This window comes from Anarhichas minor, unplaced genomic scaffold, assembly GCF_050575085.1.
Source record: "Anarhichas minor isolate MPS153535 unplaced genomic scaffold, ASM5057508v1 ptg000007l, whole genome shotgun sequence".
NCBI classification, from domain to species: domain Eukaryota; kingdom Metazoa; phylum Chordata; class Actinopteri; order Perciformes; family Anarhichadidae; genus Anarhichas; species Anarhichas minor.
In genome coordinates this window covers 19,402,460-19,415,593 of record NW_027466453.1, presented here as the reverse complement: position 1 = coordinate 19,415,593, position 13,134 = coordinate 19,402,460, and the positions used below count along the sequence as shown (strand labels likewise).

Genomic DNA, 13,134 nt, shown 5'->3' with positions numbered 1-13,134 from the left:
TAAAGCGTTGTCCTTGAAAAGCTGCTGAACTGACAGCGGCTCAGCAGCTCCATCGGTGCGTCATAAATAATTGCTGTTCACTTGTTCAGACATCGTTAATAATTGTATTTTTCCCCACAAAGCTAAATGACTGAGGGCTGGCTTTAATGGTGCGGAGGTGATTTGTGGTCTGGTGTGTCTGCCTCTGCCAGTGTTTCTCTTGTTTGTTGCTTTAATGAGGCTCACTCACAAGTAAAGTAAACACATTCATTCTTCACCGCCTCGTGGTGCTTTAACCGTTGCTCCGCTGACAACCGCAGATACACTGAACTTGGACTTTGAGTCGCAAATACGTCACTGAGAGGGTGTGAGCGTGAACTCCAGAGAGCCTATTTGACTGCAGCTTAACAACCCTTCATCCTGGCAGTCACCACTGCAACCGTCCCTTTTCATTTTTCAATCATTATTCTGCTTTCTACTCTCACTCTATGAATCATTTATATCATATGCATTGACTGTGCTGTAATTCTGTCATGTACACATGACATCTTTCACACTTCTGTCCATCCTGAGAGAGGGATCCCTCCTCTGTTGCTCTCCCAAAGGTTTCTGCTTTTATTTCTGCCATTGAAGTGTTTTTTTGGGGGAGGTTTTCCTGTTGTGATGCGGGGGTCCTGGGACAGAGGATGTACAGATTGTAAAACCCTCTTTGAGGCAGATTTGTGATTTTGGGCTGTACAAATAAATACGATTGAATTGAATCCATTTCTTCTGTGCAGACTTTATATTCAAGACATGGTTTTCTACTGTCAATCGTTGACAGGCTACCTCCTGGAGGAAACTCTTGGCTCAAATGAATCTTGTCATCATTAAAATCCTGTGGTATTAAATATGCTTTGATCTCAAATGACACAGTGTTCCTGGAGTATGTATTGAGATGTCAGATTAAACTTTGGGCTGAGGGGCAAAAATGCGATAAAGACTCCCCTGTATTTACACACAGGCGCGTGTGTGTGTGTGTGTGTGTGTGTGTGCACAGTGAAGGACGTAGCCTCACAGAGTGTAGCGCTGCGTTACCTGACCGGCATGTAAAGCAGGCTGCACTCACTCCACCCCTCCTCCACCTCCCGTCTCTTTCTCATGTCGTCATCCTCTCTGCACCCCCGCCCCCCTTTTCCTCACCACAACCATTCTTACTCACTCACTCTCTCTCTCTCTCTCTCTCTCTCTCTCTCTCTCTCTCTCTCTCTCTCTCTCTCTCTCTCTCTCTCTCTCTCTCTCTCTCTCTCTCTCTCTCCCTCCCCTTCAATCCTCCTCCGGTCTAGATTGCCGTCTCAAACGTTACCGCAGCCTCTCGCCCTTTTCTCTCTCTCTAAAAAACCTACACTCGTCTGCACAGCAAATTAACGCTCAGCCGGACGCACAAAAATAATCTGTGTACAGTTTACAGTGTCGTCCACTCAGCCTTCGTCTAGCCTGCTGCATATGCACGCCGTCACCACAACAACCACAATAAACACAACAGGCGTGGAATGTAATCCCAGCTGCCACGTCCTTATCCCCCCCCCACACACACACACCTCTCTACAACAGCATCCAGCTACCAGTTTCAAGCTTCCAGTCCCGTCTCACCTGCAGTGCACCTGTCCACCACTCCGGTCATCCCAGGCTGTCCGTCAGGTGCAGCGTATCCTCATCGTGTTTTTACCCGTCTCTCCCTCACTATGCTTCTCTAACCCTCCCTCCCCTCTCCCTCGCTCAGTCTACCTCTCTCTCCCCCTTTCTCTCTCTCTCTCTCTCTCTTGCTCTCCAGTAGCACATGCGGCGGAAACTCTTTATTTAATTCATTACAACACCAGCCGATTAACTCCTTCGCAGATGGGTGGCTGGCTCTTGCTGGTGCTGGCTAATTGAGCAGCGGGCTGCTTGACTGGCTGCTGCGCTCCTCTCCAGCTCCTCCCTCCCCCCGCCTCCCTCGCCGTCCACGCTCTGCACATCCACGAGATGACAAGAAATCCTGGGCTCTGCTCCTCCCCTCCTTCCGTGCAGAGAAGACACCCCGTCACTTCAGGGTCTGTCCAGTCTCCTGGATATATATTTTTTAACAGTCTGCCTCGTTATTCCTCTCTCCCTTCGGTCTTCATCATCGTGCAGTTCCTGCTTCTCTACACAACCTGACCTTTGCAACGCGATATCCCTACTTGCCATTTATGGAAAGAGGTTGCCACGGCAACTACGGACTCCACCTGCCTTTCACCCGCCCTCGCTCCCTCACGCTCCCTCCCTCACCCCCTCACCCTCGCTCCCTTTCATTCTGTCCTGTCTCCTGGTGTGCGTTTCTGTCACGTCACGTTGAATTTAACACTTTTTTTTGATAAGTTCAGATAACTGCATTTGCATTTAATACGTTTATGTGTGTGACTTCTCGTCTTCCTTCACACCTCAACAGCATTGTGACGTTCTGCAGGTCCTGGCAGCAGTGAAACAAAGAAAAGCTCAGCTGTGACAGTTTAATGACGGCCTCTAATAACACAAAGACCTCCTGACGGACGTCCCTCACTTATTCTCTCCGTCTCTCAATTATTTCAATGAGCACAATGTGAAGCTTTGTGCTGCTCTCACTCTGAAAGTTACCCGACAAGAGACTTTTTGTTGCCTGACTGGACCCAAACTATTAAGTGTTATTTTTCTCTCTACGCATGCAGACTATTTTCTGTCCCCAATATGACAACATTGACCAGTTTGATCGCCAAAAGAAACGTGTACCGAACGCCAAATGAGTCACGTATCTCCAAATGAAAAACAGACACATGAAATGTATTGATAAATATTATCAGACACAATTCCTTTGAAGGACAATAAATCCCTCATGAACTACGTGAACTGCGTACCTGTTCTCGTGCAGACCGCTCTGACGTGCCCCTCATGCTGGCGTGGGAAGGCGAGGGAGATGGCGGGTTGTGGTGCGGGCTGTGATGCGGATGCTGCAGCTGCTGCTGCTGCTGGTACTTGCTCTTCAGGTGGTCCATGAAGGCGTCCCTCTTGCGTTCCATGTCGACCTTGTGCAGGTTGGTCAGGGCCTCCAGGCTCTGGGCGGCGCTCACGGTGTGGCGGTGCTCCGACGTGTGCACCAGGCCCACGTTGGAGAAGCGCCGAGCGCTGTTGCCCAGAGTCCGGTACTCTCGCGGATACTCCAAGTCATCTGTCGAGATCATGTGACCGCCACCACGCTCGGCATCTGAGGGACGAGGACAGAAGAGCGGAAGGGAGGATAAAGGAAAGGAAGAAAAGAAGGAAGGGGGTGGAAAAGAAAAAGAGGTGAATCCCCACACACACACACAAGCGTGCAGAAAGATTTCAGGGTGGATACGTACACACACACACACACAGAGCAGGCACACATAGGTGGAAACAAACGGAGCAGAGGGAATGAGAGTGGACAGGAGAGAGACAGAGCAAGAGAGAGAGAAATGAGATGTTAGATTTGCCACCAGGACGAAGCAGTTCCCTGCAGAATTATTGATTTCAAGTTCTGAAGGGAAGAAAAATAAAACGCTTCTAAGATAGATCAAAGGAAGAGGCTCAAACGTTTGTCTTGCTGGATATTCCATTGTGATATGCTTGTTGTCTTAAGTGGCTTTCGTTGTTTTCTTAGGAAACAGAGAAAAACTAAATACTGAAATTTGTGGTGATTGAAAGTCAGTCAGGAACACTTCCTTCATGTTTGTTCCCGGTTCTCGCTCTTTCTCACCCGCTCCTCCTGTTCAGCTATCTGAGCTTTCCCTCCATCCCCCGACACCCTCCGACACTTTCTCTACATATTCTCACTGTCTCTTGTCTGGACTCTACTGATTCTGCTGTCCATCCTTTAAGGAGGAGCATCACTCTGACGGCCGTTGGCCTTTTATCGGTGCTCTGACTGACGGGCGACACAGCCCGAGGATGACGGCGAACAGGAAGGGAGACGGACACAGCCGGTAGGAGAATGTATGGGTGCACAAAAAAGAATATAAAAATAAAATGTGACTGGAAAAAATGAATGAACTCAAAGTGCGATGAAAAGAGCAGGGAGCCATTCGCCCGGTGAGTTACCTTGTTTAGGGAAACAGGCCCCGGAGTTGGCTAGAAGAGAAACATGCGAAGGGTTAATTTGTGTGTTTGTGCACAGATGTGCAAGCAAACACGCCAGGACACGTCACATGACCATCAGAAAAGAGCTATCGTGAGACAGGAGCACTTTCTCTGAATTACAATCAGTTAATGCATTATTTATGCATTACGATGTTTGATAAGGGTTAACATACGGGGAGATGGTTTGCTATGAATACTAATAGTGTCGTACTATAACCTGCGGGATGATAAATGAATATTGAATATCATGCTTTTTACACAGAAATCACAAGACATTCCTTCATATTTGACCAAATAGCTTATTAATTCAATATGAACTTTAAGCACGTAGAAAAACCAATAACATCAGAGATGGATAAAATAAAAAACCTGGTGAAACTAAAAGTATAAAAAGTGCTGAGGCTTAATAGAGCTGCATGAAGCAGACCATCTGTACATTAAAGGCTCATCAGCAGCATTAGGAGGAGCTGAGTGAGTAAGCAGCAGAGGACGGCTCCTCAGGGCCGGAGCAACAAATGGACTGTTAATGAACGCGGAGGAAGAGCGGCCAGACGGAGGCCCGACGGAGCTGCGACGCTCTCCAGTGGACAAACTTTAACACAGAAGAAGCCTGTTCAGGGCAGAAGGTCCGGCCGTTAATCCAACGCAGCTGCCATCAAACGGCACTACTGTTGTGAACCCGTCTCTCACTCTATTCATCCGCTGGAGAGGATAGCGCACTCAGAGTGCGATCAACCGTTTCAACACCGTGCCCTTACATCCAGCCCCATTATGAAGCGCTGATAAACTGAGCACGGGGTGATGTGAAATGGACTGACCTCCTGGCTAATAGCATTAGCATTGAGCTCTCCGCTGCACATCAAGGCTGCCGGCCGTGTTCATCTGGCCCCCGTCGCAGCCTCCCAGATCTCCGGTTTACACTTCATTAGGCGGGAGCTTATTGTGCATCAGCTAACAAGGACCTGACTCAAGGGCCCCATTACAATGGCTGACAAAGCTATAGGCCTATAGACTAAGGCTTATTATTGTGACTGAGCATCCACGACAAGTGAAAAGCTGAGTAGGCTACGCTGCCTCTAGATAAACATAAAGCTGAGAAGAGAATGAAAATATATTTATACATTTATATTCATCAACTGCAGAAGGTTATGGGCCTAACAGAAGTTGAAATGATATACAACTTCGTGGCTTGCCAAAAGAAACTTTTTTATAAAGATCAGCATCTCTTTGGAATAGAGCCTAAAAACTTTCCAAACTGCAGTCTGTGGATATACTCTCCGAAGCTGTATGCAAAGCCCTCATCTTGAACACTGCAGGAGTAAACGTTGTGTGGGCAGAAGAGCGAGAATAGAAAATGGGAACAAGTTTATCGTCTCCGCTTTCGTCATTCACAGCTAATATATTTCCACATAAGCTGGCAGACAATAACCCTGACAGCCAAAACAATCTGTGCGAGCCCACGCGACGCCAGCATCATTTAAACTTACATAAAGGAGCCTTGATGGGGTGGGTTTCTGGTGACCGCTCTATCACAGGAAGAAAGCGACGTCTGTCAGCGAGTCTGGGTCTGCAGCAACTACAGAGACTAAGAACCTCCAGGAAAAGATGCACGTTGGTCAAGGAAATAACAGAAGACCTGGGTGACAACGGGAGGCCGCAATCAGAAGCGATAACATCTGCGAGCCCCGGCCAACGAGACCTGTGCTGCACTGCCAAGATAGAGAGCACAGTCCAGAGCATTAACCTGCCGAAATAAAAGGGAGTCCGCTACTGTGGGCCTTGAGAGATAAGACAAGACAAACAAGCGAGGTAAAAAAAACGAACAACCCCCACCCCTCTAACGACCAATACGCTCAGATCAAACAGGCCAACTCCACGTGCTGTTTCTCTGGGTTTATGCAAAGCAGATTAAGCCGAAAATCTCCGTCCACCAGGGGAGGCTGGTTCACAGACAAATGGATTTTTGCATCTATTTCTTATATCGCAATCAACAGACATTCTCTCTCACAGTTATAAAGATCCGTGCTGCATTCCACCGAGCCACATTCTCAACTTTTCACTTTGTTTGAGTCACCAGTCTCTGCCGCCTTCAGTCGGTTATTTATACACGGAGGAAAATTTAGTCCGTGACGTGAGGCGTTTGCCAACTCACCCACAACAACTATCATCACACATCCATAATAATATTCTGCATCATCACAGTCAAATCCTGGAGCACACAGAGGGAAAGGTGGGGATTTATTTCCCTTTACAGTCACCTGATCAACTGGACTTTCAACTCGGGAAGAGAAGTTGCTGCAAATCGTATGCATGGACATTTGGTATGGAGAATCAGGAGGTGAGCAGGAAAGTGGATCGGGTTTGCTTTGATGGATTTGGAAGAGGCAGGCGTGCGTAGCTTTATATTTCGAGCATGTTAAACAAGTGGGTCAGAGGGAGTTGGGGGGTGTAAGAGAGGCTTCAAGTCTCGCAGAACCGTAAGGAAGCTGCCGACTGCACATATGCAAACATTCTTTAATAGCTAAATCTAAATTCACAGGTTTCACTCCATACTTATTAAACACATATGCAGCTGCACCTCGGAGCGACATGAGTCACAACTGTCTGAAATAAAACATGTACTTGAGAGGATGCAAATGCTTTCTGTCCAAAATGGATAAATATATATGACAAAGAAAAACGTGAAATGAGATTTTTCCTTCATTATCTAAATAGTTTAATCATTTTATATTGATTGAGTAATCATTTACTTGGCTAACTGTTTCAGTAGAAACTGGTAAAACTTTGGGTGAAGTACTTTTTGAGGGCTTTATGTCTGTGAAGTGTTCATTACAGTTTGAAGTGTGGCTCTCTGAATGCTGCCTGTCTCACCTCTCTGCACTTGCCGCGCAGCACAAGGTCTTCTCCCGCTGTGTTTTGAATAGTCTCGACTGTGAAACGTCAGCCATCAGGGGAAGCAAGTGGCATCGGTGAATAAATAAACAAGAAGGTAATAAATCGAAAAAAGAAATTGCCAGTTTAAGAAACTCGGTGAAACAGAACGCTCCGTCCTCGACGTGTCAAGACAACTTTGAAGTGTGTTTGCTCTTCAGCTGTGCTGATTTAAATGATCTAGATGAGAGCAAGACATTTTCATTTCAGCAGACAAACTTCATATTAATGAACGCCACCAGATTCCTAAAGAAAGGAAAACTTGTATTGTAAAATAATTTGATAGCAGTATAATAATACTGAGTCCGGGTAGCTCAGCTGGTAGAGACGAAGCATTGATGTCTGAAGGTTGAGAGTTTAAAATTAAATGTAAAATATCATGTGTGTCAATACGTAACTGTTTTCTTGTTTTTATGTAATTTACTGATATCCGTGTTGCACAGCTCTTATATATATATATATATATATATATATATTATATCGTTTAATAACTGGTTATTATAATTAAACCAAGCATTCAGACATCTATCCTCGTTCTTCTTGTGAATATTTTTATCATCCCATGTTATTTAGTTTCTCTGATCGTGCAGCGTCCTCCCCAGAAGGTCTGCCGTTATGCAGATGGTTTGGGAAGGCCAGGCACGGCTCTTCCCTCCGATACACAGCCTAATTTACCGCAAGCACGGCAGGGCTCCTTGTGGGATGCCGGCCGTGACAGCACAGGGCGGATAGACCGGCTGAATATTAACCAGGGAGGAAGGAGGGAAAGAGGTAAAAAAAATCGAGGAGAAGTGCAGCAAACTGCTAATCCGGCACGTCTATTAAAGGCTACAGGCTACAGGAAATAAGTCAATCTGTGAGGCCTTCAGCTGTTGCAACTCTATAAGCTCCGTTGGGAACAGTTAAAACAAATAACCAGAAGGATGAGGCAGGATTAAACGTAACCTTCTGAAAAAAAAACACCAATCAGGCCTGCAGGTCACAACTCAAGACCCAACTAGTTTAAGACCTTAAATCATCACCCGAAAGCCACATGAAGAGACGGTGAAGTTAACACACTGAAACCAGCTCGTGTGCCGGCTGTTGTAGCTACAACGACTTCCCCTGCTACATAATTACTAATCCTGCAAAGAGGACTGGTAAGTGACTCCCGTCTCACTGACTGCGAGCTGTCACGCAAACCTTGAAATTGAATAGTGCAAATAGTAGACGTTCGGATTTCAATGAATAGCCGGTAGAAGAGCGACTCCGAACTTGAAAGAGGAACTTTTTGTTTCCATCTCTCTTATCTCGCTGCGTTGAGCTTGCTCTCCACTTAAAACAGTGAGGCTCCGGGCAAAAAGACACATAAACCAGCAGGCATGTGCACTCTCCATTAAGGTAATCTGCGAGAGCTTCCAGGCACCGCTGTGCCGGGAGAGGAGAGTTAAAAGGGGTGAAACTGACGGCCGGGCAGAGAAAGGTCAACGCTAACGTGTCGGTGCTGCTGGACGCAGTAACGGGGCGAGACAGTGAGACGGCATCAGGCTGCCTCACCTAAAAAACTGACGGAGACAACTGCAATCTGTCGCCTTCTTGATCAGTAAACCGTGCACAACAAGGAGTGAAGTGCCCATCTATTCACCTGCTGCTCTCCTCTGTCTATCCATCATCTGCCTCTCTCTCTCCTCACCCTCCCGACCCCCCTAAGCGTTGTTTCCCTGGGAGGTGCTGGGGAATACTGTGTAGGCAGCCAAGTTAAAATCGCAGCAGCAATGTGGATCCAGCAAAGCACCTGTTAATACACAAAAGGCACGCACTCAGACAAATCGAGCGCGCCGCGGCTCCACGGCAACATCTCTGGGGCCGTCTGTAGCTGGAAACACAAATGTGTGTTTTCAACTGGAGGATAAATGCAAGAGATGATGTATAAATGTGACAGAGAAGGGGGGGGGGGGGGGTAGCAGGCGTACAGTAATGCACATTCTTTGTTTGACTCGTCATCCTGGTAAAAGCCTGCCGTCTTTTCCTGGAATAACAGCGATCAAGCAGCAGGCGAGAGAGCCTCTTAATTACAGGCTTTGTTGAACCAGGTCATTCAGCACATTACAGCACACTGGGTGTGAAGAAGACCCTCGAGCCACATCTCGTTACATCAGTGCTGCTCAGTTTACCTCACTGGGGAGGCGGACGCTGCCGTCAATGAGATGCTAGGTGGAGACGGGCGGAGGTAATAAGAGTTTAAGAGACGGTAGACGGAGAATAAGACGTTTGTTGACGTCATGGCTGCCTGCATACAGAGCTTCTTCACACAGTTGACCTGTGATCTCCGCGGGGCGCAGCGCTGACTGGTCGTCACAGGTGGCAGATGCCTCAGTCAAAGAGCTGCACTGCAGGGGGGGGGGGGGGGGGATGCAGTGCAGCATAAATCAACCCTCATTGTTTTCCTCATTGTCTAAAGCTCCACCGTACGTACCAGTGTTTTCACACGCTTTAGATTATTTATCTAAACCACATATAAGTGGAGTCATTGTTGTCAACATCTTGTGTCATTTCATCATGTAATACAAATCAGTTTGTGATCGAACAAAAAAATGATCGAACTTTGACCAAAATAAAAGCAGATTGTATTTTCCGTATGGTGGATGTCTCTGAAAGTAGTTGTACACCAGATGACAGTGAATGGAAACCATTAAAAAACCAGGAAAATACACAGACAACCCTGGAAAACTATGCTCTGACTTTGAATATAGAAGTAATCTTAAATGCACTAATCCATGCAAAAATATGAGAAAAATGGTTTCAAGCTGAGCCATTAAGTAGCCCGCAAGAGATAAACTATGGATAAAGAATGAAACCGAATAACTTAAAATGAACACTGAGGTTCTCATGGTGATGGTGGTTTAAGAGTTTAGATTCTTTCTCATTTAGTTTCAGTTCAAACCAAATATTGCTAATATCAAAGCCCATAAACTAAGGTGGGGGTGTTTCACACTGTGAGTAAGAATGACAAATGCAGCCGTCAGGCCTGAGTCATCACGACATCACAACAAGGCTGTTGCTGACAACACAACCACCGACAGGGCAAAGTAATACGCTTGGTCTTCTGCCACACGGACTGCGAGGCAGCGCACAAATGTGCAGAGCAATCAAATATGTGATGTTTTGTTATGACACCTTATTGATCACAAATGCTGGAAATGTCTCTCCCTGTCTGACCCCGCCCACGTGTTAGTTAAAGATCAGCCTCATGGAACAAGAGCTCAAATCCAGGACCTCCAGCTCAAGGCAGCTGACTCCACATAACCGTCCTTTAGTCTGCAGTATTACTGTAACACAGTGGACTCAGATCAAACGAAGCAATGCTGAAGAAACAGCCCCCCCCCCCCCCCCCCAAATACTCACAACATAACACACAGAAACCACAATATTTAGACGGCAAAACACACAAACATCTATCTGTACATGTTGAATTCGTCGGAGATGTGCCCGGTGAGCTTTCAAGCTAATCTCAATGGATTCAGCTGAGCAGCTCACAGCCGGGCCAGCGAGCCAAGAGATGAACGCAGCAACAAGACAAAGAATGAAAAGAACAATCGTCACCATCCAACTGTTTTTCCTCACAAATGAACACACTGAACACTGAACTATGACAACCATGGACTGGGGTTTATAAATAGAGGCATTTGTCTTGATTTAAAACTATTTTGTAATTATCAATGCTGTATTTTTAATTAGTCAAATACAAAAAAAATGCTGTTTATTTCCCTTGCTACATTTTTCCATTTATAATAGGATAGGAGCCTCCAATTAGACCAACAACAAAAAGCATGCAGTGAATAACATAACAGTCCATCTCTCAAGTACACAAGTAGCACCTGTTATTTTTAATTGAATAATTACTGAAGATGAGCAAACAAGTTAAGTTCTTCCTTTTAAAGAAAGAGAGTAGAGGAGGGAGACATGAGGGACAGAGACAAACTCTCCTGAGGGGTTACCAGCGACCGCTTATCATGCAAACAGGCCAACTCTGTGAGAGGCAGGTGGACGAAAACTCTCGTCTAATCAGATTCTGCCGGCTGTTCTTTTATCTTGCTCACACATCTCCCTCAGAACACGCATGAGCCACATGGAGAGCCCTATACTTGAAAGGAAAGGAGCGCACATTAAAGGCCTTCTAGCTGCATTAAAGCTGCTGTACTGAGGACGAGCCACAGCTGATAAATACAAAAATAGAAAAGCGTGCAGAAAAACACTCGTGAGGAGGTCGCTCGCTGGTAATAGACCCCTGTGATGGCTGCCAAGGACTCCATACTAAATCACTCCGGTTTAATAGGTCATTATCTGTCCCATAGGCCCTGTAATATTTACAACACACACACACACACACACACACACACACAGACATCCAGATAAACATTGGCGCATAAAAAGCAGCAAAGCACCCACTGACTGCAATATGAGTGATGGGGTGAAATTTGGTGGAGTAGCTTAAGCAGCAAAGAAAATCTTAAATGGGAGATTTAAGAAGTCCTCTCTATCTGAGCTGATACACGGAGCGACTGCATATTCATGAGATGAGCCGGGTTATTATGAAGAGGGGGAGGCAGCGCCTGAGGAAGAGGGCGGAAAGGAAGTTATGAATCTTTTCACGATTCCTGTTTCTCTGCTTTGAGTGTGTGCGTGTGAGTGTATGTGTGTGTATGTGTGTGTGTGTGAGTGTATGTGTGTGTGTGTGTGTGTGTGTGTGTGTGTATGTGTGTGTGTGTGTGTGTGTGTGTGCAGTAGGGCTGTTATGGCTGGAATCCACACTGGAGAATTGTAATGCCTACTTAAAGTTGCACTATGCTATATGTTTTATCTATATGTTTAACAATGAATCAATTGATTAGACGTAATGTGAAAGGGGTCGCTCGCAGTGTTGAACCCACTGAGATTCATCACCCAGCTCTGCACAGCTTCTTTTAGTTCACACTGATTTACGGTTATGGTTCAGTCTCAACATTAGCATTTTTATTTTTGTTGCTCTAAATTAATATTAATATTTCTCCTCGTGTCCTTTGTGTGAAAATAGGTAATTGTTTGATTACACATTAGGCTTTAGAACTCTATAAAATGAATGTCAGGCTTGTGTTTCTGTCAGCTTGTTATTATTCCGCCCCCAAGAGGCCGGTAGAAAAACATCCATCAGCGCAGCTTCAAAGGTACCACAGGTACCACAGGTAGCACTGTGGAGCTATGGAGCTATGGAGCTGTGGTTTCATGTCTCGGTCCCACGTTTGTATTTGTCTTGTGCCCGCATACACAGTCATATAAATGGTTTCACATTATTCTACTGATCTACGGTACATGTGGCATTAAAGCACAGAGAACATGAAGAATGCATTGTATACTGTCTGAGTCCTGCTTTATTAATGTGTCTGTCCGCCTACGTTGCTGTTATTTTATTAAGCTGTTAACAGGGCATTGCTCTAAAAGAACATACATACTAAACCAACCTGCCCTGTAGACATACAAGTTAAATGAATGAAATAAATATTTTTTCTTTTAAAATGTAATGAAAAGTAATTGGAAACAACAACAGTTTCTGGGGAGCCTATTTACATAGAGTAAGAGAGTATTTCTTGTTACTGTGCATCACCGACTGGAGGTTCATTAAGCCGAGTCCGGACAGGTCAGAGCCTCTTACTGTTTCTTTCCTCCAGAGGACAACACGCTGACAGCATCAGGCTGATTATACAACAGCATTCTGAAGGCATGCTGCCAAGACTGTCTGTAGGAAAGCAGAAGTGTCAAAACTTCAAAACTGAATGTGGGAGAGTGAGAGCCGGGATGACTTTTTAACAACACTGCAGCAACCACCCTTCAAGTTTTAAATCTCTTAAAATGCTCCCTTGAGGCAAAACCAGTAGGTACATAATGAGAAGAGGTGTGAAATAAAAGAGACGTAACATTAAATAAATCAAGGCTCGCGCACAGGATGGAAATCATCTCTTTTTTTTACTGCGATGATCAGACAAGGCGGATAATAGAATAAATAAATGACCAGAGTTAGAGCTGTTAAAAAGTAAAATAACTTTATAAATAGACAAAACAACAGTTATGATAAGGTGT

At 45.5% G+C, this 13,134-nt stretch overlaps 1 protein-coding gene across 1 annotated transcript in view; it reads right to left on the bottom strand.

Annotated features, from left to right (window-relative positions):
- srcin1a (SRC kinase signaling inhibitor 1a) overlaps nucleotides 1–12,782 on the bottom strand; it is a 47,147-nt gene extending 34,365 nt beyond the window's left edge. The window contains exons 1-3 of the mRNA XM_076086724.1: nucleotides 12,767–12,782; nucleotides 4,072–4,101; nucleotides 2,871–3,217 (exon numbers count right to left, since the gene is read on the bottom strand). Of these exons, the coding sequence (XP_075942839.1) occupies nucleotides 2,871–3,217; nucleotides 4,072–4,101; nucleotides 12,767–12,779 (390 nt within the window). The 5' untranslated portion in view covers nucleotides 12,780–12,782. The remainder of the gene's footprint in view (nucleotides 1–2,870; nucleotides 3,218–4,071; nucleotides 4,102–12,766) is intronic.
- Nucleotides 12,783–13,134: the final 352 nt, after the last annotated feature.